The 26,638-nt window shown below is 44.8% G+C and overlaps 1 protein-coding gene across 11 annotated transcripts in view; it reads right to left on the reverse strand.

Annotated features, from left to right (window-relative positions):
• The window catches only part of psme3ip1 (proteasome activator subunit 3 interacting protein 1), a 138,602-nt gene that overhangs the window by 46,085 nt on the left and 65,879 nt on the right, over nucleotides 1–26,638 (reverse strand). For 10 of the 11 annotated variants that reach the window (XM_085991240.1, XM_085991236.1, XM_085991246.1 and 7 more), the window contains 2 exons: nucleotides 6,007–6,105; nucleotides 2,566–2,688 (listed from right to left, as the gene is read on the reverse strand). In XM_085991240.1, the coding sequence (XP_085847366.1) occupies nucleotides 2,566–2,688; nucleotides 6,007–6,105 (222 nt within the window). The remainder of the gene's footprint in view (nucleotides 1–2,565; nucleotides 2,689–6,006; nucleotides 6,106–26,638) is intronic. The other variant, XM_085991247.1, reaches the window with a different exon arrangement.

Genomic DNA, 26,638 nt, shown 5'->3' on the forward strand with positions numbered 1-26,638 from the left:
AAAAACAGTGAAGATAAGCGAGAGCACCAGAGTAAAGGAGAGGAGAGGGGGGGAGGGAACAAAGCGTGCGAGAGAGCATAAATTTTTTTTGAGGATGTAACTGGTAAAATAGATAAGGGAGAACCAGTGGATGTGGTATATTTGGACTTTCAGAAGGCTTTTGATAAGGTCCCGCATAAGAGATTAGCGTGTAAAGTTAAGGCACATGGGATTGGGGACAAGGTATTGACTTGGATAGAGAACTGGTTAGCAGACAGAAAGCAAAGAGTTGGAATAAACGGGTCTTTTTCTGAGTGGCAGGCAGTGACTAGTGGGGTACCACAGGGATCGGTCCTTGGACCCCAGCTAGTCACAATATATATTAATGATCCAGACAAGGGAACTAGATGTAATATCTCCAAATTTGCAGACAACACAAAGCTGGGTGGGCGTGTGTGCTGTGAAGAGGATGCTGAGAAACTCCAGGATGATTTGGACAGGTTGGGTGATTGGGCAAAAGCATGGCAGATGCAATATAACGTGGATAAATGTTAGGTTTGCCACTTTGGTGGCAAAAACAGGAAGGCAGATTATTATCTGAATGGCAATAGATTGGGAGAAGGGGAAGTGCAAAGAGACCTGGGTGTCCTTGTGCACCAGTCGCTGAAGGTAAGCATGCAGGTGCAGCAGGCAGTTAAGAAGGCAAATGGCATGTTGGCCTTCGTAGCGAGAGGGTTTGAGTACAGGAACAAGGATGTTTTGCTGCAGTTATACAGGGCCTTGGTGAGACCACATCTTGAGTATTGTGTGCAGTTTTAGTCGCCTTATCTGAGGAAGGATGTTCTTGCCATGGAAGGAGTTCAGCGAAGATTCACCAGGCTGATACCTGGGCTGGCAGGAATGACGTATGAGGAGAGATTGGGTCGATTGGGCTTGTACTCGCTGGAGTTTAGAATAATGATGGGGGATCTCATTGAAACTTATAAAATTCTGACAGGACTGGACAGACTAGATGCAGGAAGGATGTTCCCGATGGTCGGGGAGTCCAGAACCAGGGGTCACAGTCTAAGGATAAGGGGTAGGCCATTTAGAATAGAAATGAGGAAGAATTTCTTCACCCAGAGAGTGGTGAACCTGTGGAATTCTCTACCACAGAAGGCAGTAGAGGCCAATTCATTAAATATATTCAAGAAGGAGTTGGATATATTTCTTAAGGCTAAAGGGATCAAGGGGTATGGGGAGAAAGCAGGGACCGGGTACTGAATTTGGATGATCAGCCATGATCACATTGAATGGCGGAGCAGGCTCGAGGGGCCGAATGGCCTACTCCTGCTCCTATCTTCTATGTTTCTATAAGAGAGCAGGAGCACATGCTAGAGAAGGAAAGAGAGCACATGCGAGAAGCCTAGTGCAAAGAGAGAGAAAATATTCCAGAGGGAAGGGAGAGACTGCTCCCAGAAAGAGAGCGCGCGAGAGAGAGCGCAAGAGAGAGAGACAGGATAATTCCTTCAGCAAAGATATGAAGTCCTGAGTCTGCTTAATGGTTTCCAAGACAGACGAGAGAAAAAAAGAGCAAGTGCAAGACAGGTAAAAAAAAAAGGTTACACGAGTGCAGAGAGAGAAAGTGCATAAGGGTCATAATGAGAGAATGACAAAGAACATGAGGTTTAATGAGTAAGGTTGTTAGGAGAGTGAAGATGGAGGCAAGAGAATTACAGAAAGGGGAAGTGGACAGATAGAGATGAGAATGGAAGCGTGTGAGAGAGACAGAATGCAAGACAAACAGAAAGCGAGCAAGGCAGAATTAGAGTGGGAGACAAAGAGAGTGAGCTGCAAAAAGAGCGACTTGATTTTGGTCCATGAGCTACACCACAGAAACGCATCTAGTAAACGGTTCATTTTCTACATTCCATGGTTTCATGTTAACTTGCCAAAGGGATCGTGTAGCAGAATTCACTGTTTCGTCTATCAAAATAATTTGACTTAATTTTGCCAGTGAACCTAGCAACAAAATTGTCAGTTGACAACGCAAACCTTGGACCTCTGTTCAATTCTCCTTATTCATTAAAAATAATAAAATGAAAGGGAGGTACTGTCACCAGAGTCAAATAATCAAGAGGAAAAATAGAAGGCAAAACCATATACAGTACAGGTGCACTATCCCTTATCCGAAACCCTTGGGACCAGATGTTTTTCGGAATTCGGAATTTTTCGGATTTCAGAATGGTATTCAGAATCAGTATGCAACACCCCGTAAGCAAACACATTAATATTTCTGCAGCGAACCGTATGAATATTCACACTGAGTGGGATAAATAAAGACTATAAATAGTATTACAGTTTATTTGTACAGTAATAATTTGGTAAATTAAATAGTGGGATGAATATGGACCATAAATACTCTAGTTACGCTCCACGAAAAAACTTTCGGTTTTCAGAGGTTTCGGTAGTGCAGATAAGGGATAGTCTACCTGTATAATTAAACTGGATCTGCAGTGGAAAAGGCTTTGAGCTTTATGATGAAATCAGACACTAATTTCCTGCGTCCCCGCAATCAGGATTCAATTGGTGCTCAACAAAAGGATATTCTGTATTCTTTCAGCTCTTTAGCATCTTCATCCCTGCGTTGCTTCTCTAGGAGCACCTGTTGCCTGGAAACTTCATCAAGGTAGTTTGTTTCTTCCTCGTCTAGACCTCTTACCATATTTTCTGAATGAAAAGATAAAAACACAGCACTTGTGCAAAAAGTGTTCATTAGAGGTACTTCAAACCAACAACCAGACATTCTCATGACTACGACTGCAAAGTTACTATTCACAAATTATTCTAAGGAAACGATAAGCAGATTTGCTTCCAGAACATATAGGTCAGCTTGATCAGCTCTTTTACTGTGGCCCATACAAAGAAATAAATACAGCAGATATCAATTCTTTTTATATCCAGTACTGCACTGAAAATATACGCATTCATACACAAAATATATTACTTATATATAATGTAATACATATATATATATATACACACATACATACATACATATATATCTCAATCACACACATACATTTATTACATTATATATAAATAAAATGACATGAAAGTTACCAGATGCTTCAGCAACCCCTTCCCTCTCAACAGAAACACAAGCACATAAAGCTATTTTTGGAGTTTTTTCTCCCAAAAGGTTATAAATTTAAGTCAACGCCAATGTTCAATAGTCACAGTGCAGCCATGAAAGAATGTTCAAACGTGACAGTGAAAGATCCCTGGTTATATTCTACTTCATACGACAGACATTTTGTTAAATCCTGTTCGGCAAAAGGATTTTTTGTTCAATATGACAGGTCATTTTTCATGGTGTGATAACATTCCTAGAATTGCTTCTCCAATTATTGGAGTACATAGGCTGACAAGTTCTACAGTGCTGCCATCACACATAGCCAGCCTGCTACAAAGCAGCGGAACTGGTAAAAGTGAGTTAAATTTTTCCATTTACATGGAGCCACATAAGTAATAATCAGACGGGCTCCAAGACTCAGTGAACATAATTGCATTTGAAACTGAAACAAGACTGTTAAAGTAAGAATTCACCCTATGCAAGATACTGGCGTATTACAGAAGGTAAGTGGGAAGAGAGTACTGAAATGACATGATGCAGAGTATGAATGCACTTAATCATTCATCCCCATTACAATAATCCCCTCAACTGCTTTCTGAACATGATTACATATTAGGTAACCAGGGTATTCTGCTTGTGAAGAAGACTTTTGTAACTCTTTAACCACTTTCTTTTTGACCTGTGAGATACACAAGGTGTCTCAATGCCTCCTATTTTATATCTTCTGGGAATTTTTGATTGAACTTTTGAATGTGACTCTTTTAATTCATGTCTCATTGCAATAAGTACTTAGTCAGATCTCTTGTACATGGTGTCTGAATAATGCATCAGGAACAGAAGACAAGCAACTCTCACTACATATGGTGACAAACAGAGTGTCTGAATGGGGTTTTTACACAGAGGACTCTCTAAGAGTTCCTCCCTTCACCACTGAGCAAACAGAAAGCACTATCTGCAGCAATGTGGTTTGAGGTATTTTCAAATTGGCTTTGTTTAATGGCACCACCTGGTGGTTGAATACCTGACAAGTTTGGCTGCCAAAAAATGCAGAATCAATTAAGAGTCATAGGGCAGGATTTTAACTTGCAGGCGGGTAAGGAGCGGCCGGGGGGGGGGGGGGGGGGGGGGGGGTGGTGCTGATTGCAGACAGGAAACTAGGGAAGAGTAGGGCCTGATTAACATTTTTTTTCTGTTTACCAACCGCCCGACAGCCAGATTGAGAAGCTGGCTGGCTGTCGGGCAGGTAGGCCTGCGGCACCAGGCCACAGTAGGGGAGCAGAAAGTAGGGAGGGAGGGATAGGAGGCCGGAGTGGGGAGGTGCGGTGGAGTTCGGAAGGCCAGGCTTGGAAGGGGTGGGGTCAGAAAGGCTGGCGGGAGGGTCGGAGATTGGGGGCTGGGGATCGAAGGCCGGCGGGGGCTGGAAGGCCGGAAGGGGTGTCAGGGGCCAGGGATTGGAGTGCCGGGTCAGAGATCGGGGGCCGAGGATCAGAGGCCAGAGGGGGCATCGGAGGCCATTGATTGGTAGGCCGGGGGAGTGGTCGTCGATCGAGAGCCGGGGATTGGAAGGCTGGTGGGGGGTGGTGGCCAGAGATCGGAAAGCTGGTTTGGGGGGGGGCCAAGGTCGGGAGCCGGGGATCGGAGTAGGGGACCGGCGATCGGAAAGAGGAATCGGAGGCCACATGGGGAGAGAATTGGAGGCCTTGCGGTGGGGGGGGGGGGGGGGGGGGTTGTCCGATGTGGGGGTTTGGCGCGGCTGGAACGCTGGATCCAGCAGATAAGTGGAATGGCACTTACCTTCTGGATCCAGCAGTCCTCGCCTTCCTTTAGCTACTGGGTTTTCCGAGGACTGGAAAACCAGGCCGCCCACAGTTAAATTTAAAATAGTGCTTCAAAAAGAGGCATGCAGCCTCATTATAATATTTAAAGTGCCAACCCGCCTCCTGGAAGCTGGTTGGCCATCTGCCCTTGGTCCCGCCTCCGTTAATACCAGAAGTGGGCGGGTTGGGCTTGGGATTCAGATTTCTAAAACTTTAACCTCCCACCCGACCCAAACCCGCCTATTTTTTGCGGTTAAAATTCCCCCCATAAACTCTGCACGTTCGAGGTAATGGAAGTGTACATCCAAAATAAATTAGTCAGAAACTACTGTAAAAATTATTTCCATGAAGCAATAAAATAGGAATCTTTCCAAATAGTTACCAGAATGAGTGGACGCATTTTCTTTCCAGAAAGTAAACCAACTGCAATGGACACTTGGAAGCACCGCTATTGGATATCTAACAAACCCCTTTCGGAAAAGCGGTCCATGCCCACAGCCTTGTGCAGCTACAGCAAACAGCATAACTGTGCTAATGTAATAAAACAATTTTGTGCATCGCTTCTCTAGTTCCTCTGATGGTTTCATGTGTAAATGCACCATGCAGTGTGGTAGTGAACCACTCAGGCCAACAAGAACCCAGGTTCACAAGATCAAGAGACCATTTGAAGTTTTTTCCTCTAAATGTTGCATATATTTTCTTTCGCAGATAGTCTAATGTGACACGATATAATAACGTCAGGATAATGCAACAGTATGGGTGGCATACACATGGAAACGCGGATCACACTGCAGACAACTGTACACTGGTGCTGTCAGCATTGCAAGCCTCAGTAAGTGATCATCTGTGCACTTAATGTAAAATAATATACATTATGGAACTGCACTGTACACTCTTCCCTCTCAAGAATTGACCATGCGTCCCTTATGGATTTACAGTCACTTCATTTGTGAAAAGAAACATTTTGCACCACAGATCTGAAAATATTATGTTCTAATTATATTGAGAGTTGTGTTACAGCAATTGGGATATTGTATAGATTTTAAATACAAGTCTCAATGAGCCAATATACAGGAGATGAAAGTGTCGTCTTACTAAATTTAAACTGCTCTTCGAATTCAGATTGTTTCTTATCTTTCTGTTCCTGAAGCCTTTCATATAATGATCGAGGATCATAAACCTCCTCGGGGCATTCTGCAACAGAATAAAAAAAAATTAACGGCCATAGTCAGTTAGTACTGGCAGCTTGATACCCTTTTCCAATATATCTATTCGTCTCGTAATTACTTGAGCACTGAAAATTCATTTGTTCTCAAATATAGATTTTGTTCTTGTAAATTCTGAATGAACATTATATAAAGCAGCAAGTATCATGCAGCATTCCTAGATTCAGAGAAGTGCAAGGTATTATATAAAACAAAGCAAATAGGATAGAAACATAGAAGATCGGAGCAGGAGTAGGCCATTCGGCCCCTCGAGCCTGCTCCACCATTTAATGAGATCATGGCTGATCATCCAAATTCAGTACCCTGTCCCTGCTTTCTCCCCATATCCCTTGATCCCTTTAGCCTTAAGGAATATATCCAACTCCTTCTTGAATATATTTAATGAATTGGCCTCAACTGCCTTCTGTGGTAGAGAATTCCACAGGTTCACCACTCTCTGGGTGAAGAAGTTCCTCCTCATCTCTGTCCTAAACGGCTTACCCCTTATCTTTAGACTGTGAACCCTGGTTCGGGACTCCCCCCGCCATCGGGAACATCCTTCCTGCATCTAGTCTGACTCGTCCGGTTAGAATTTTATAAGTTTCAATGAGATTCCCCTCTCATTCTTCTAAACTTCAGTGAGTATAAGCCCAATCGACCCAATCTCTCCTCATACATCATTCCTGCCATCCCAGGTATCAGTCTGGTGAATCTTCATTGCACTCCCTCCACGGCAAGAACATCCTTCCTCAGATAAGGCGACCAAAACTGCACACAATACTCAAGGTGTGGCCTCACCAAGGCCCTGTACAACTGCAGCAAGACATCCTTGCTCCTGTACTCGAATCCTCTCGCTATGAAGGCCAACATACCATTTGCCTTCTTAACCGCCTGCTGCATCTGCATGCTTACCTTCAGCGACTGGTGCACAAGGACACCCAGGTCTCGTTGCACTTCCCCTTCTCCCAATCTATTGCCGTTCAGATAATAATCTGCCTTCCTGTTTTTGCCACCAAAGTGGATAACCTCGCATTTATCCACATTATACTGCATCTGCCCAATCACCCAACCTGTCCAAATCATACTGGAGTTTCTCGGCATCCTCCTCACAGCACACACGCCCACCCAGCTTTGTGTTGTCTGCAAACTTGGAGATATTACATCTAGTTCCCTCGTCTAGATCATTAATATATAGTGAATAGCTGGGGTCCTAGCACCGATCCCTGCGGTACCGCACTAATCACTGCCTGCCACTCGGAAAAAGACCCGTTTATTCCAACTCTTTGCTTCCTGTCTGCCAACCAGTTCTCTATCCAAGTCAGTGCCTTACCCCCAATCCCATGATGCTGTCAACTATTGTCAAATAAGTTGTGTTCAAATCCCCAGACATCATGCTAAAATTGTATAGTTTGTCAGACTGCACCTGGAGTACAACTGGAAAAAGTTCTTGTGACAGACCTTCAGCAAGAAGGTCCTTACTCAATAACAGCAACATTAGGTATGATGTAATTCCAGCACAAAGTTTGCAAAAACTAAGTTACTAACCACAAGAACTATCACAAGATAATTCTTTTTTACCTTACCAAGCATCAGCTCGGCTAATGTGAGTCAGAAGGCCGTGGGCTCAAGCCTCTCTAAGGACTTGAGCGCATAATTTAGGCAGAGACTTCAATGCAGTGCTATGAGGAGTACTGCACTGTTGGAGGCACTGTCTTTTGGCCAAGATGTTAAACTTGTCTGCTGCAATAGATATAGAAGTTCCCATGCCACTACATGAATTACAACAGGACCAACATCCTTGCGGGGAGGTTTGCTAGTGCTGTTGGGGGGGGGGGGGGTTTAAATTAACTTGGCAGGGGGAAGGGATATGGAGTGGAGCTACAGTAGGGGGTGATGTACAGCCAAATATAGAGGAAAAAACAAGTCAGCCTGGAAGGCAGAGCAAATATGTAACGGCACAAGGGAGTATGGCAAGGCTGGATGGCATTTATTTTAATGCAAGGAGTCTTGTGAGTAAGGCAGATGAATTGAAGGTGTTGATGAACACATGGGAGTATGATATTGTTGCTATCACAGAGACATGGTTGAGGGAGGGGCAGGACTGGCAGCTCAATATTCCGGGATATAGAATCTTCAGGCGAGACAGAAGGGGGTGTAATAGGAGGGGGGTGTCACAATATTAATCAAGGAGTCAATTACTACTGTAAGGAGGGATGATATCTTAGCAGGTTCCTCTAATGAGGCCATGTGGATAGAACTTAAAAACAAAAAGGGGGCAAGCACTTTGCTAGGAGTGTACTATAGGCCCCCAAACAGACAGGGGGAGATAGAGGAACAGATATGTAGGCAAATCTCAGAAGTGTAGAAATAATAGGGTAATAATAGCAGGGGATTTCAACATCCCCAATATTAACTGGGATAGTCAGGGTGTGAAAGGCTTAGAGGGTGCGGAATTCTTAAAGTGCATCCAGGAGAGCTTTTTTGAGCAAGCATGTAGAAAGTCCTACAAGAGAGGGGGCGGTACTGGACCAAATTCTAGGGAATGTAGCTGGGTAGAAGTGTCAGTAGGAGAGCATTTTGGTGACGGTGACCATAATTTGGTAAGATTTAAGGTAGTCATGGAAAAGGACAAAGATGGACCAGAAATAAAGGTTCTAAATTGGGGGAAGGCCGATTTTAATATGATACGGCAGGATCTGGCCAAAGTGGACTGGGACTGGGAAAATCCACATCAGAGCAGTGGGAGTCTTTCAGAAAGGAAATAGAGAGAGTACAACGCCAACATGTTCCCGTAAAGGTCAAGGGTGGGACCAACAAACCCAGGGAACCCTGGATGTCAAGGGATATACAAGAATGGATTAGGAAAAAAAGGGAGGCTTTTGGTAGATACAAAGGACTAAAAACAGTGGAAGCCCTAGAGGAGTATAGAAAGTGCAGGGGGGTACTTAAAGAAATTAGAAGAGCGAAGAGGTGGCATGAAAAACCACTAAGGCAAAATCCCATGGTGTTTTATAAGTAAATTAAGGGCAAAAGTAGGGCCCATTAGGGACCAAAGTGGCAATCTGTGTGTAGAGCCAGAAGATGTGGGTGAGGGTTTAAATGAATATTTTGCATCGGTGTTAACTATGGAGAAGGACGATCTAGGCATAGAAATATGGCAGGGGGATTGTGATAAACTTGAACAAATTAGTATTGAGAGGGAGGAGGTACTAGCGGTTTTAGCAGGCTTAAAAGTGAATAAATCCCCAGGCCCAGACGAGATGTATCCCAGGCTACAGTGTGAGGCAAGAGAGGAGATTGCAGGGGCTCGGACACAAATTTTCAGATCCTCTCTGGCCACAGGGGAGGTACCAGAGGACTGGAGGACAGCTAACGTAGTACCATTATTCAAGAAGGGTAGTAGGGATAAACCAGGGAATTACAGGCCAGTGAGCCTAACATCAGTGGTAGGGAAATTATTGGAAAAAATTCTGAGGGACAGAATTAGTCTCCACTTGGAGAGGCAAGGATTAATCAAGGATAGTCAGCATGGCTTTGTCAGGGGGAGATCATGTCTAACCAATCTGATTGAATTTTGAGAGGGGGTGACTAGGTGTGTGGATGAGGGTAGTTCAGTTGGTGTAGTCTACATGGACTTCAGTAAGGCTTTTGACAAAGTCCCACATGGGAGACTGGTCAAGAAGGTAAGAGCCCATGGGATCCAGGGCAATTTGGATCCACAATTGGCTTAGTGGCAGGAGGCAGAGGGCGATGGTCGAAGGTTGTTTTTGTGACTGGAAGCCTGTGTCCAGTGGTGTACCGCAGGGATTGGTGCTGGGTCCTTTGCTGTTTGTAGTGTACATTAATGATTTAGATATGAATGTAGGAGGCGAGATCAGCAAGTTCGCAGATGACACGAAAATTGGTGGAGTGGTAAATAGCAAGGAGGGAAGCCTCGGGCTACAGGATGATATAGACGGGATGGTTAGATGGGCAGAACAGTGGCAAATGGAATTTAACCCTGAAAAGTGTGAGGTGATGCATTTTGGGAGGACTAACAAGGCAAGGGAATACACAATGAATGGTAGGACCCTAGGAAGGACAGAGGATCAGAGGGACCTTGGTGTGCATGTACATAAATCCCTGAAGGCAGCAGGAAAGCTAGATAAGGTGGTTAAAAAGGCATATGGGATACTTGTCTTCATTAGCCAAGGCATAGAATATAAGAACAGGGAGGTTATGATGGAGCTGTACAAAATGCTAGTTAGGCCACAGCTGGAATAGTGTCTGCAGTTCTGGTCGCCACAGTATAGGAGGGATGTGATTGCATTGGAGAGGGTGCAGAGGAGATTCACCAGGATGTTACCTGGGCTGGAGCGCTTCAGTTATGAAGAGAGGCTGGACAGGCTGGGGTTGTTTTCCTTAGAGCAGAGAAGGCTGAGGGGGTCCTGATTGAGGTGTACAAAATTATGAGGGGCATAGATAGGGTAGATAGAAAGGAACTTTTCCCCTTAGTAGAGGGGTCAATAACCAGGGGGCATAGTTTCAAGGTAAGGGGCAGGAGGTTTAATGGGGATTTGAAGAAAAACTTTTTCACCCAGAGGGTGGCTGGAATCTGGAACTCACTGCCTGAAAGGGTGGTAGAGGCAGGAACCCTAACAACATTCAAGCAGCATTTAGATGAGCACTTTGATGCGCTATCAATTACTCATAAAAGACTGAGAGTTAAGAGAGTAACTAAAGGCTTTTATTAACAAAAGAATGAAGGTCTGCCTCGAGTGGTCGACCGGTCCAGAATACAAAGGGGGCTGGGGAGCAGTCACCTTTATACTAGGACTTGTGGGAGGAGTCAGCCAAGGCATGTCCAGGCATGTACACAGTGGAATACAAACAGTGGTTTACCACACACTTGAAACGCCATAGCATACAAGGCTACGGACCAAGTGCTGGAAAATGGGATTAGAATAGATAGGGCTTGATGGCTGGCGCGGATCATGATGGGTCGAAGGGCCTCTTTCTGTGCTATATAACTCTATGACTCTATGACAACAGAAACTGCTCCCTGTGTCCTGGACAATGTTTCTCCCTTCAGCAAAACAAATCATCTGGTCATACATTCATTTCCTGTTAAGGACTATGTTGTCCACAAATTGACTGCCTCTTTTTCCTATCCAACAGTGACGACACTTCATATTGAGAATGTGATACGTCATTGTATAACTGCAAGTTCTTTCTGAAGATAATTTTGAAACGAAGAACAAGAACTGTGTGGAGTTTGCACATTCTCCCTGTGTCTGCGTGGGTTTCCTCTGGGTGCTCCGGTTTCCTCCCACAGTCCAAAGATGTGCAGGTTAGCTGGATTTGGCTATGATAAATTGACCCTTAGTGTTAGGGGATTAAATACGTGGGGTTACGGGGATAGGGTGGGATATGTGTCAGTGCAGGCTCGATGGGCCGAAATGGCCTCTATCTGCACTCTAGATTCTGTGATTCTGTGAACGCATTAATGAAGCGTCTGCAAGTGGAATGTCACAAAGCAGCATAGATATTAGTCTCAGAAATGTACATTTTGTGGAAAAAAAATTGTATTTTAATTGTGCCCTCTTGATTTTCATACTGCTAATACAGTACGTTATACTTATTGGTCTGTAATTTGCAGTGAAGCAAAGGCACTCGCCACTGCGCGCGAAGAAAGCTGCCCAGAGATCTTGCGATTTCTGTGGTGAGAAGTTTGCCTTTTTCGATGTTCAATTGATTGCAGTGCTGTGAATAGGGGATTTCTATGGCGATGCTGCAGTGACGTCAACAAGCTGTCTGAACAGCCAATCACATTGAAGAATACTCAGACAGGAAACCAGGAAATGAGAAGCTGCATTTATCTGGACATTTTAAAAATGTTACTAAGAGCGAAATAAAGATTGGGAAATTCACATGGGGATAAGGTAGAAGCTGAACTATCATGAACAAACTTATGTGAATGCTAGCAGAATTGCTTGGTCCTCCTTTCCCCCCAAACCCAGCTCAGGTGCAAACAGAAGGTTTGAGATGATGACTGTAGCAATGGCATATCCTTCCCTTGGTATTACAATGCTTGCATTGCAGCAATAAGAGGGGAGTGTCAGAACAAATCAGTGCACTTCTACTGTAGCTATTCAGTAACATTACTTCATTACTTTTTTTTCCATATACATTACCTTTTTGAGTTTTAATACAGGTTTGGTCATCTTGCTTGTGTTCCACATGATACTTCATGCACTGCTATCTCACACGTCCATTGTGTGTGCTTGGTATGGTATAAGTCCTTGGACAGCATTGTGCAAGAGAGTTGGGTGAGTGGTTCACTTGTGGCTCCATGAGGAGGTCAAGTGGACATACTGAGCCGGGTCACCCCCTCACTGTGAGGTTCAAGAGTGGACTGTTGCTCTCTTCCACTTCTCTCGTTTTGCTGATTGGATCCCTTTTATTGCAGTGCTACTGGGTGACTGCATTAAAGTAGGCCTCCCTGAATGAGGCCCAGGTTGGCTAGTCCTTCCCCAGTTTCAAATAGAGGCCTCATATCACTTGCTCAGAGTGGCATATTTTTTTTAATTTGTTTTTTTCTGGGTTCAGGGCGTCGCGGGCAATGCCAGCATTGATTGCCCATCTCTAGTTGACCTTGAGAAGGCGGTGGTGAGCCGCCTTCTTGAACCACTGCAGTCAGTGTGGTGAAGATACTCCCACAGTGCTGTTAGGTAGGGAGTTCCAGGATTTTGACCCAGCGACGATGAAGGATCGGCGATGGTGTGTGACTTGGAGGGGAACTTGGAGGTGGTGGTGTTCCCATGCGCCTGCTGCCCTTGTCCTTCTAGGTGGAAGAGGTCGCGGGTTTGGGAGGTGTAGCCGAAGAAGCTTTGGTGAGTTGCTGCAGTGCATCCTGTAGATGGTACACACTGCAGCCACGGTACACCGGTGGTGGAGGGAGTGAATGTTTAAAGGTGGTGGATGGGGTGCCAATCAAGCGGGCTGCTTTGTCCTGGATGGTGTCGAGCTTCTTGAGTGTTGTTGGAGCTGCACTCATCCAGGCAAGTGGAGAGTATTCCATCACACTCTTAACTTGTGCTTTGTAGATGGTGGAAAGGCTTTGGGGAGTCAGGAGGTGAGGCACATGCCGCAGAATACTTAGCCTCTGACCTGCTCTTGTTACCACAGTATTTATGCGGCTGGTCCAGTTAAGTTTCTGGTTAATGGTGACCCCCAGGATGTTGATAGTGGGGGGTTCGGCGTTGGTAATGCCATTGAATGTCAAGGGGAGGTGGTTAGGCTCTCGCTTGTTGGAGATAGTCATTGCCTGGCACTTCTGTGGCACGAATGTTACCTGCCACTTATCAGCCCAAGCCTGAACGTCGTCCAGGTCTTGTTGCATGCGGGCATGGACTGCTTCATTATCTGTGGAGCTGCGAATAGCGCTGAACACTGTGCAGTCATCAGCGAACATTCCCATTTCTGACCTTATGTTGGAGGGAAGGTCATTGATGAAGCAGCTAAAGATGGTTGGGCCTTGGACACTGCCCTGAGGAACTCCTGCAGCGATGTCCTGGGGCTGTGATGATCGACCTTCAACCACCACAACCATCTTCCTTTGTGCTAGGTATGACTCCAGCCAGTGGAGCGTTTTCCCCCGATTCCCATTGACTTCAGTTTTACTAGGGCTCCTTGATGCCAGACTCGGTCAAATGTTGCCTTGATGTCAAGGGCAGTCACTCTCATCTCACCTCTGGAATTCAGCTCCTTTGTCCATGTTTGGACCAAGGCTGTAATGAGGTCAGGGGCCAAGTAGTCTAGGAGGAAACCAAACTGGGCATCAGTGAGCAGGTTACTGTTGAGTAAGTGCCGCTTGATAGCACTGTCAATGACACCTTCTATCACTTTGCTGATGATTGAGGGTAGACTAATGGGGCGGTAATTAGCCAGGTTGGATTTGTCCTGCTTTTTGTAGACAGGACATACCTGGGCAGTTTTCCACATTGTCGGATAGATGCCAGTGTTGTAGCTGTACTGGAACTGCTTGGCTAGAGGCACGGCTAATTCTGGAGCACAAGTCTTCAGCACAATAGAACATAAGAAGTAGGAGCAGGAGGAGGCCATACGGCCCCTCGGGCCTGCTCCGCCATTCAATAGTATCATGGCTGATCCGAACCTAGACTCACGTCCACTTCCCTGCCCTCTCCCTGTAACCCCTAATTCCCTCAGCTAGGAAACTGTCTATTCCGTTTTAAATTTATTTAGTGTCGCAGCTTCCACAGCTCTCTGGGGTAGCAAATTCCATAGATTTACTACCCTCTGAGTGAAGAAGTTTCTCATCATCTCAGTTTTGAAAGGGCAGCCCCTTATTCTAAGATTATGCCCCCTAGTTCTAGTCTCACCCATCAGTGGAAACATTCTCCCCGCATCCACCCGATCAAGCCTCCCTCACAATCTTACTGAATATGTTTCGATAAGATCGCCTCTCATTCTTCTGAATTCCAATGAGTAGAGGCCCAACCTACTCAACCTTTCCTCATAAGTCAACCCCCTCATCTCCGGAATCAGCCGAGTGAACCTTCTCTGAACTGCCTCGAGAGCAAGTATATCTTTTCTTAAATATGGAAACCAAAACTGTACGCAGTATTCCAGGTGTGGCCTCACCAGTACCCTGTATAACTGCAGCAAGACTTCCCTGCTTTTATACTCCAGCCCCCTTGCAATAAAAGCCAAGATTCCATTGGCCTTCCTGATCACCTGCTGTACCTGCATACTAACCTTCTGTGTTTCATGCACCAGGACCCCCAGATCCCTTTGTACTGTAGCACTTTCTTTCCATTTAGATAATAATTTGCTCTTTGATTTTTTCTGCCAAAGTGCATAACCTCACACTTTCCAACATTATATTCCATCTGCCAAATTTCTGCTCACTCATTTAGCCTGTCTATGTCCTATTGCAGGTTTTTTATGTCCTCCTCACTCACTGCTTTCCCTCCCATCTTTGTATCGTCAGCAAACTTGGATACGTTGCACTCGGTCCCTTCCTCCAAATCGCTAATACAGATTGTAAAGAGTTGGGGTCCCAGCACTGACCCCTGCGGAACACCACTAGTCACTGATTGCCAACCCGAGAATGAACCATTTATCTCAACTCTCTGTTTTCTGTTAGATAGCCAATCTTCCACCCATGCCAGTATATTACCCCCAATCCCGTGATTTTTTATCTTGTGCAGTAATCTTGTGTGGCACCTTGTCAAATGCCTTTTGGAAGTCCAAATACACCACATCCACTGGTTCCCCTTTATCCACCCTGTTTGTTACGTCCTCAAAGAATTCAAGCAAATTTGTCAAACATGACTTCCCCTTCATAAAACCATGTTGACTCTGTCCAATTAAATTATGCTTATCCAAATGCCCTGTTGCTGCTTCTTTAATGATGGACTCCAACATTTTACCAACCACAGATGTTAGGCTAACTGGTCTATAGTTTCCAGCCTTTTGTCTACTTCCCTTTTTAAATAAGGGCATTACATTAGCGGTTTTCCAATCTGCTGGGACCTTTCCTGAATCCAGGGAGTTTTAGAAAATTACCACTAATGCATCCACAATCCCTACCGCTACTTCTCTCAAGACCCTAGGATGTAAGCCATCAGGTCCAGGGGATTTATCCGCTTTTAGTCCCATTATCTTACCGAGTACCACCTCCTTAGTGATTTTAATCGTGTTTAACTCCTCTCCCCCTATAGCCCCCGTTTGTCCAGTGTTGGGATATTTTTTAGTGTCCTCTACTGTAAAGACTGATACAAAATATTTGTTCAGGGTTTTTGCCATCTCCATGTTCCCCACCACTAGTTTCCCGGTCTCGTCCACTAAGGGACCAACATTCACTTTAGCCACCCTTTTTCTATAGCTGTAGAAACTCTTGCTGTCTGTTTTTATATTTTTTGCTAGTTTACTTTCATAATCTATCTTCCCTTTCTTAATTAATCTTTTAGTTATTGTTTGCTGGCTTTTAAATGCTTCCCAATCTTCTATCCTCCCACTAGATTTGGCTACTTTATATGCCCTTGTTTTCAGTCGGATACTATCCTTTATTACTTTATACTTAGCCACGGATGGCTGTCTTTTCTTTTACGCCCCTTTTTCCTCAGTGAAATATATTTTTCTTGAAAGTTGTGAAATATCTCCTTGAATGTACACCACTGCTCATGTACCGTCTTACACCGTAATCTCTTTTCCCAGTCCACTTTAGTCAACTCTGCTCTCATACCTTCATAGTCTCCTTTATTTAAGCTTAGTACGCTGGTTTGAGATCCAACTCTCTCACCCTCAAACTGAATTTGGAATTCAACCATGTTATGGTCACTCATTCCAAGGGGATCCTTTACTAGGACATTTTTTATTAATCCTGTCTCATTACACAGGACCAGATCTAAGATTGTCTGCCCCCTGGTTGGTTCAGTAACATACTGCTCAAGGAACCCGTCCCTAATGCACTCTATGAACTCTTCCTCAAGGCTGCCCTGCCCAATTTGATTTGTCCAGTCAATTTGAAAGTTAAAATCCCCCATGATTATAGCTGTTCCCTTATTACAAGCCCCAACTATTTCCTGATTTATACTCCGACCAACAGAGCTGCAACTGTTAGGAGGCCTATAGACTACATCCACTGGTGATGTTGGGATGTTGTCGGGGCCCATAGCCTTTGCTGTATCCAGTGCGCTCAGCCATTTCTTGATATCAGGTGGAGTGAATCGAATTGGCTGAAGACTGGCTTCTGAGATGGTGGGGACCTTGGGAGTAGGCAGATATGGATCATCCACTTGGCACTTCTGGCTGAAGGGTTGCAAACGCTTCAGCCTTGTCTTTTGCACTCACGTGCTGGGCTCCACCATCATTGAGGACGGGGATATTCCTGGAGCCGCCTCCTCCAGTTAGTTGTTTAATGGTCTACCACCATTCACGACTGTATGTGGTCGGACTGCAGAGCTTTGATCCAATCCGTTGATTGTGGGATCGCTTAGCCCTGTCTATAGCATGCTGCTTACGCTTTTTAGCATGCATGTAGTCCTGTGTTGCAGCTTCCCCAGGTGACACCTCATTTTTAGGTATGCCTGATGCTGCTCCTGGCATGCTCTTCTACTCTCATTGTTGACCCAGGGTTGATCCCCTGGCTTGGTGGTAATGGTAGAGTGAGGGATATGCCGGGCCATGAGGTTACAGATTGTGGTGGAATACAATTCTGCTGCCGCTGATGGCCCACAGCGCCTCATGGATGCCCAGTTTTGAGCTGCTAGATCTGTTCTGAATCTATCCCATTTAGCACGGTGGTAGTGCCACACAACATGATGGAGGCGGTTCTCAGTGTGAAGACGGGATTTTGTCTCCACAATGACTGTGCGGTGGTCACCCCTGCCAATGCTGTCATGGACAGATGCATCTGCGACAGGTAGATTGGTGAGCACGAGGTCAAGTAGGTTTTTCCCTCGTGTTGGTTCACTCACCACCTGTCGCAGGCCCAGACTGGCAGTTATGTCCTTCAGGACTCGGCCAGCTTGATCAGTAGTAGTGCTACCGAGCCACTCTTGGTGGCCCCCGCCCAGAGTACATTCTGTGCTTCTTCCAAGTGGTGTTCAACATGGCAGAATACTGATTCATCAGCTGAGGGAGGGCGGTAGGTGGTAATCCGCAGGAGGTTTCCTTGCCCGTGCTTGGCCTGAAGCCATGAGACTTCATGGGGTCCGGAGTCAATGTTGAGGACTCCCAGGGCCACTCCTTCCCGACTGTATACCACTGTGCCACCACCCCTGGTGGGTGTGTCCTGCCGGTGGGTCAGGACATACTGAGGGATGGTGATGGAGGAGTTTGGGACATTGGCTGAAAGGTATGATTCGGTGAGTATGACTGTCAGGCTGTTACTTGATTAGTCTGTGGGACAGCTCTCCCAATTTTGGCACAAGTCCCCAGATGTTGGTGAGGAGGAGATTGCAGGGTTAACTGGGCTGGGTGTGCTGTTGCCGTGTCCGTAGCCGGTGCCGAGGTCAATGCCGGGTGGTCCATCCGGTTTCATTCTTATTATTTTGTTTCACAGCGGTTAGTTACAACGGAGTGACTTGCTAGGCCATTTCAGAGGGCAGTTAAGAGTCAACCACATTGCTGTGGGTCTGGAGTCACATATAGGCCAGACTGGGTAAGGACGGCAGATTTCCTTCCCTAAAAGGACATTAGTGAACCAGATGGGTTTTTACGACAATCTGATAGTTTCATGGTTACCATTACTGATACTAGCTTTTTATTCCAGATTGCAGCTGCTGTGGTGGGATTTGAACTCACGTCTCTGGATCATTAGTCCAGGCCTCTGGATTACTAGGCCAGTGACATTACCACTGCGCTACCGTTCCCTATATTCCACAGGTGGTATGTCTACAGGTTTGTTGTGGGCGCAAATGTGCTTCATCACAGAATGGGAATGCATCCTCCTGCCATCAACAATAGCAACTGCGCTAAACTGTACATCATGGAGGATTTTGGTCTCTGGAAAACAGGCCTAGGACTAGTTAAGGGGATTGCAATTCCAGTCTGGAGCTTGGTAATCTCCCAGCCGATGGACGGAGAAGCAAAGTTCCTGCACAGGTGTGCCCCTTTGGTTGAATTCGCTCCAGTGCTCAGCCACCTTTGTGAAAGGGATTATGTGGAGCCTATGCAGTGTACGATTGAATGATAATTCCAAATTGTCCTTCCTGTGTTCTCCTGCACATGTAGCTTGTGAGTGGTGACTCCCCAATTCCTCTCTATTTATTCTCTGTAATCTGGTGGCCTTCGCTCCTTGGTCCCAGATCTTTCAGGCTTTGCGTGCCACCTAGTTCCACAGTTGAATAGACCCATCTGCACTGTGCAGCATTACTGTGTGCATTGAATACAATGGTTGTAGCAGCTGCAAGATGCATACAAGAGGAGCGCAAATGACATTCAGATTTAGCTTTACGTTATGTCAGTCTGTTTACCACTTGGGTGCAAGTTCAGTCATTTTACATCTGAAAAATGTTGGGGCGAGCAAGGGGAAAAAAAATTGTTGAACCATTTCCCCTCTGCACCATTTGACTGAAACAGCAGATAGGATGGAAGTGATGTGAGGAAGCTATGTACACTGCCTGCAGTGAAAAGGTTATAGAGCAGTCACATTTCCATCCTTGAAGACACACCACTATACTAAAAGCTACAGACTTGCACATGAATGGTGATCGTCAGTGGAACAGGCTTTTTCTGGTAACTTATTCACTTGGAAAACATTGTGACAAAACTAAAATAGCTCTCCTTAAACTGCAGCCAAGGACTTTTTAATTTCAACGAGCCACATTCAATGTTTCAATCTATTTCACATTTCAGAATTAATAGCCAATAGAACATGGTGATCCACAGACTTAGTTTCACACATAACCAGGCATTTGGTGCTCATGTTACGGCTTGGTACAGAATGTGCCTCCTTCTATTGTAAAGTGTCTGTCTTGAGGGACGTTATTAAAAATAGCTGCAAGTTGTATTATAATCAAATGATTCATCACCTAATAAACAGCCTAGATGAGCTAACTCTATGAAAATCACCAAAATGTTCAACAAAATAATAAGGATGTAACTGAAGGTTTTCTGAAGTACAAAGCATTTCGAACAGCAGCTACATCACAGAAAAATACCCAACTATTCCAAATCACTGAATTTTCTGCATGATGTTACTATATGTAGAACATAGTTGCAGATCTTTTCACCCCCAATGTTCTTGTTTTCTTCCTTTCTTTCCTGACTATGCTGCCTCATACAATAGCAAAATACTGCGGATGCTGGAAATCTGAAATAACAGAAAATGCTGGAAACACTCAGCAGGCCAGGCAGCATCCGTGGAGAGAGAAACAGAGTTAACGTTTCAGGTCTGTGACCCTTCATCAGACCATGCTGCCTCATGGTTGGGCAAGGTTCCACGGGCTTTGTTGCCATGCCCACGTAGCCATCTGAGAGAATGGACAGCGAGCGCCGGTAGATGATGCAACTGTGGAGGGCATCACACCCAAGCACAACCTTGCCCTCGCCTGATACCCAAACACGTGCAGTTTCCAGCAGCCAATCAAAAAATCTAACACTTGTGCCTGAAGATGATGGCAATAGTTTTGCAGCACATTATTTATTTATTATGACATAGAAACACAGTAATAGAAATTGGAAAATGATCATGACAATTCACGGTGATTATTGACAAATAGATATGATTGCAGCATCATGAGTACAGGCTGGATGTCTGCCAAATGTGAAGTCATTGTCGCCCGGATTTGCTATAAAGACTGTATGTCTCACGCTATTTCCAAATTTTCAAACAACATCAGATGTGATCAATGTCACACCTACATCATCAGCAAGATGTCAGCCTTGGCTTAGTGGGTAACACTCACACTTCTGAGTCAGAAGGTCGTGGTTTAAGTTCCACTCGAGAGTCTTGAATACATAATCCAAGCTGACACTTCGACACTAACAAGGGAGTGTTACACTGTTGAAGAGATGAGATGTGTAACCACTCTGCCCTTTCAGGTGGATATAAAAGATCCTGTGGCACTATTCCAAGAGGAGGTGAGTTATCCCAGTGTCCTAGCTAATATTAATCCTTCAACAAACATCACTAAAACAGATTATCTGGTCATTTATCTTGTGGTTTCTGGGACTTGCTGCGTGCAAATTGGTTGCCATGTTAGCCTACGTTATAATAGTGATTATGCTTCATTGGCTGTGAAGCGCTTTGGGACATCCTGAGGTTGCGAAAGGTGCTATATCAATGCAAGCGTGTTTGTTTGTACGTGGTTTTGCAGAGTCTTTATGTGCTAACATGCTGCATGGCTGAGTGTGGGTCAAGGATTCAACATTCATTTCTTAGAGCATTCCTAATGTCTGCTGGGTTGATTACAAAAGCTAACGAGGTATTTCTCCACCAAGAGAAAGAGGCGGGTGGAGCAGAAACATAGCTGAGACGTATGCTTGGTACAGGCCTGAAAGCAGGTTAAGGAGTAGTGTACAGTATGGTAACCTGATGTAAAGAGAACAGTCTATAAGACAGCACTGTCAGAAAAAAAGGTCCAAGGTTAAAGAATTATCAAATCAAGCTGAGCAAGTATGTTGACTAGGGCGGAGTCATCACTATGTGGGAGGGCGCTCATTTTACCCAATCTTAATGAAATGATTGGCAGAAATAGCACCATTTCCATAAAATTTTAAGGATACAGTCTGATGGAGCGGCATGCTGTTAATCAGACTGCAAAAGTTCCAAAATTGCATTTATCTGTGCCTCCGATTGTTCGTTGGTCAGTAACTACTTGTTTACATTGAAAAGCTGTACAGTGCACGTACAATCTTGTTAAATGTTAAAAAGATAGTTATTAGTGTTGTGGGAGGACACTGCAATTTTCACATACACGTTATGTCCAAATGCTCAACCCAATTTACTGGAAACTGCTATAAATAAAATTCTCAGCACGAGAAACTTTGGATAAGCATCCTCCTTACCCAAAGGAATCTCATTATTGAAATCCCATTAGCTCTCAAGTGTAGAGTATTTTGTGACAGAGTGATCTTCCAATGCTGAGGAATTAAGCGGCTCAAATTGGCTTGGTTTGGCTGCCTTAGTGTACTGCCATGTGGCGATGGTGCTGCAGACTTGCAAAACATTACATTAAAGCAAAGGCTCACTGAATTTGGGATGAAAAATATGCAATATGAATAGCATTTGTACAACACTTCTTGCATAGCAGGGTTTCTTGCTTTCACTTCAATTACACTTGGTAATAAGTCCATGATATCGTACTCAAAATCTATTGGGTTACTTCTATATCTTCTTCTGAATAAGACAACAGGAATCCGTGATAAAGCATTTTCTTCTCTGCACTCGGTGACTGCACTACAGTATCTGTAGACTATGCACAGACAATCAGATGAAAAGCTTGGGTTGTCATGGCAATAAAACTCATACATTGTAACAGCGCTGACTGTTTTCAACAAACTGTATTTAGAATTCTACTGCCAAGACTGAAAAATTGGGTTTCAAATTCAGTGCAGTTGCTATGCTGTTGATGGGACCGACTTTCAGAATTCAATCTATTTGTGCCTCTGAACATCTGTTGCTCAGAGCTCCTACACTGCCTTTCCATGAACTAGATCAATGAGTCTGCTTAGATGTAGGGCTGTATAGCATATCTCCTATAGCACTGCCTGCAATGAGTCACAGTACATGATGTTTTGTAACAATAGGGGTTTATGTATCATGTAAGGATAACATCGGGACCACTGATTTACAGTGAATAAGCCATCTCCATTTTTATTAAATGGTATTCTGGGATTTTCACTGGTGCTTTGGAGATTGAATTCCATGTCCATTATTCTGTGAAAACTGTAAATATTAGATGATGTCACTTATGTTTTGGTATTTAATTTTTATTCTTTGCCAGTTATGAAGCCGAGAAGACAAAGCAAGATGGAATGCATGATGTAGCAGTTGTAGTTACAATCTGGGTCTGGCACCACTGGCTTGTAACTGTGCAAACATTCAAATTTATTCTTTTGTGATTGTTTTTTACAAATAGATCTTCTCTCTCTATCCATATCTCCCTGCCGGTTTGCCTTTCTATGTCTCTGTCTGCACCTCTGTCTTGGTGATTAATTAGAACATTTACATTTTCTAACCTATCAGGAAAGGATGAACAGGCTGAGTCTCTTTTCTCTTGAAGAGAGAAGACGGAGGGGTGACCTTTAAAATTATCTTTAAAATTATGAAAGGTTTTGATAAGAGTAGACAGAGAGTGAGTGCTTCTGCTTGTGGGGAAGAGCAAATCTAGAGGGCATCAATACAAGATAGTCACTAAGAAATCAAATAGGAAATTCAGAAAAAACTTCCAGAGAGTGGTGAGAATGTAGAACTTGCTACCACAGGGAGTGGTTGAGGCAAATAGTATCGATGCATTTCTGGGGAGGCTAGATAAGTATGAGGGAGAAGGGAATAGAGGGTTACACTGATCGTTAGATGAGGAAGGATGGAAGGAGGTTCAAATGGAGCATAAACGCCGGCATGGACTGGTTGGGCCAAATGGCCTGTTTCTGTGCTGCATATTCCTTGTAGAATCATAGAATGGTTACAGCACAACATTCGGCCCGTCGAGCCCATGCCAGCTCTCTGCAAGAGCACTTCAGCTAGTTCACTCCCCCGCCCTTTCCCAGTAGCCCCGAATTTTTTTTCCTTCAGTTACTTATCCAACTCCCTTTTGAAAGCCGTTATTGAATCTGCCTCCACCATCCTTTCAGGCAGTGCATTCCAAATCATAACCACTCGCTGCGTAAAATTTTTTCCTCATGTTGCCTTTGGATTTTCTGCGAATCACCTTAAATCTGTGGCCTCTGGTTCTCGACCCTTGCACAAATGGGAACAGTTTATCTCTGTCTACTCTGTCTAGACCCCTCATGATTTTGAACACTAATTCTATGTAACAAATCAACAAAACACAGGGAATAAGAGACTTTACTTGCTTTCAAAAGTCAACTTCAAAAAAACTCAAATTAGGATAAGTAAAGAAATTGTATCTGTAAGTGCCTATCTCTCTCCATTTTGCAACTATCTCTCTCTTCCCCATGTTCCCCCCTCAATCTCTCCATGCCCCCCTCTCTCTTGTCCAATATTTCTTTCTTTTAGCCTTTTCTGCTTCCCCCAATCACATACTGTTTGAGCCAATTGCCGCAATTTCTAATAATTATTAGTTCCTGGGATGTGGGCGTTGTTGGCAAAGCCAGTCAGCATTTATTGCCCATCCCTAATTGCCCTTGAGAAGGTGGTGGTGAGCCGCCTTCTTGAACCACTGCAGTCAGTGTGGTGACGGTACTCCCACAGTGCTGTTAGGGAGGGAGTTCCAGGATTTTGACCCAGCGATGATGAAGGAACAGCGATATATTTCCAAGTCAAGATGGTGTGTAACTTGAAGGGTTACTTGCAGCGGATGGTGTCCCCATACGTCTGTTGCCCTTTCTCTTCAAGGTGGTAGGCAAGTTTGGGAGGTGCTGCAGTGCATCTTGTGGATGGTACACACTGCAACCACGGTACGCCGGTGGTGGAGGAAGTGAATGTTTCAGGTGGTGGATGGGGTGCCAATCAAGCGGGCTGTTTTGGCCTGGATGGTGTTGAGCTTCAAGTGTTGTTGGAGCTGCACTCAAGAGTCATACAGCACAGAAAGAGGCCCTTCGGCCAATCAAGCCCGATTCTAATTCCATTTTCCAGCACTTGGTTCGTAGCCTTGTATGCTATGGCGTTTCAAGTGCTCATCTAAATGCTTCTTGAATGTTGTTAGGGTTCCTGCCTCTACCACCCTTTCAGGCAGTGAGTTCCAGATTCCAACCACCCTCTGGGTGAAAAAGTTTTTCCTCAAATCCCCTGTAAACCTCCTGCCCCTTACCTTGAAACTATGTCCCCTGGTTATTGACCCCTCTACTAAGGGGAAAAGTTCCTTTCTATCTATCCTATCTATGCCACTCATAATTTTGTACACCTCAATCAGATCCCCCCTCAGCCTTCTCTGCTCTAAGGAAAACCCCAAGCCTGTCCAGTCTCTCTTCATAGCTGAAGCGCTCCAGCCCAAATAACATTCTGCTGAATCTCCTCTTCACCCTCTCCAATGCAATCACATCCTTCCTATAGTGTGGCGACCAGAACTGCACACACTATTCCAGCTGTGGCCTAACTAGCGTTTTGTACAGCTCCATCATAACCTCCCTGTTCTTATATTCTATGCCTCGGCTAATGCAGGCAAGTTTCCCATATACCTTTTTAACCACCTTATCTACCTGTCCTGCTGCCTTCAGGGATCTATGTACATGCACACCAAGGTCCCTCTGATCCTCTGTCCTTCCTAGGGTCCTACCATTCATTGTGTATTCCCTTGCCTGGTTAGTCCTCCCAAAATGCATCACCTTACACTTTTCAGGGTTAAATTCCATTTGCCACTGTTCTGCCCATCTAACCATCCCGTCTATATCATTCTGTAGCCCGAGGCTTCCCTCCTCGCTATTTACCACTCCACCAATTTTCGTGTCATCTGCGAACTTACTGATCATACCTCCTACATTCACATCTAAATCATTAATGCACACTACAAACAGCAAAGGACCCAGCACCGAACCCTGCGGTGCACCACTGGACACAGGCTTCCAGTCACAAAAACAACCTTCGACCATCACCCTCTGCCTCCTGCCACTAAGCCAATTTTGGATCCAATGTGTCAAATTGCCCTGGATCCCATGGGCTTTTACCTTCTTGACCAGTCTCCCATGTGGGACTTTGTCAAAAGCCTCACTGAAGTCCATGTAGACTACATCAACCGCACTACCCTCATCCACACACCTAGTCACCCCCTCTCAAAATTCAATCAAATTGGTTAGACATGATCTTCCCCCTGACAAAGCCATGCTGACTATCCTTGATTAATCCTTGCCTCTCCAAGTGGAGACTAATTCTGTCCCTCAGAATTTTTTCCAATAATTTCCCTACCACTGATGTTAGGCTCACTGGCCTGTAATTCCCTGGTTTATCCCTACTACCCTTCTTGAATAATGGTACTACGTTAGCTGTCCTCCAGTCCTCTGGTACCTCCCCTGTGGCCAGAGAGGATCTGAAAATTTGTGTCCGAGCCCCTGCAATCTCCTCTCTTGCCTCACACTGTAGCCTGGGATACATCTCGTCTGGGCCTGGGGATTTATCCACTTTTAAGCCCGCTAAAACCGCTAGTACCTCCTCCCTCTCAATACTAATTTGTTCAAGTATATCACAATCCCCCTGCCTGATTTCTATGCCTACATCATCCTTCTCCATAGTGAACACAGATGTAAAATACTCATTTAAAACCTCACCCACATCTTCCAGCTCTACACACAGATTGCCACTTTGGTCCCTAATGGGCCCTACTCTTTCCCTGGTTATCCTCTTGCCCTTAATCTACTTATAAAACACCTTGGGATTTTCCTTTATTTTGTCCGCCAGTGGTTTTTCATGCCACCTCTTCGCTCTTCTAATTTCTTTAAGTACCCCCCTGCACTTTCTATACTCCTCTAGGGCTTCCACTGTTTTTAGTCCTTTGTATCTACCAAAAGCCTCCCTTTTTTTCTTAATCCATTCTTGTATAACCCTTGACATCCAGGGTTCCCTGGGCTTGTTGGTCCCACCCTTGACCTTTACGGGAACATGTTGGCGTTGTACTCTATTTCCTTTCTGAATGACTCCCACTGCTCTGATGTGGATTTTCCTACAAGTAGCTGATCCCAGTCCACTTTGGCCAGATCCTGCCTCATCATATTAAAATCGGCCTTCCCCCAATTTAGAACCTTTATTTCCGGTCCATCTTTGTCCTTTTCCATGACTACCTTAAATCTCACCGAATTATGGTCACGGTCACCAAAATGCTCTCCTACTGACACTTCTACCACTTGCCTGGCTACATTCCCTAGAATTAGGTCAAGTACCGCCCCCTCTCTTGTAG

This window comes from Somniosus microcephalus, chromosome 6 (genome assembly GCF_052327205.1).
Source record: "Somniosus microcephalus isolate GS21.2 chromosome 6, FLI_Smic_1.0, whole genome shotgun sequence".
NCBI lineage: Eukaryota > Metazoa > Chordata > Chondrichthyes > Squaliformes > Somniosidae > Somniosus > Somniosus microcephalus.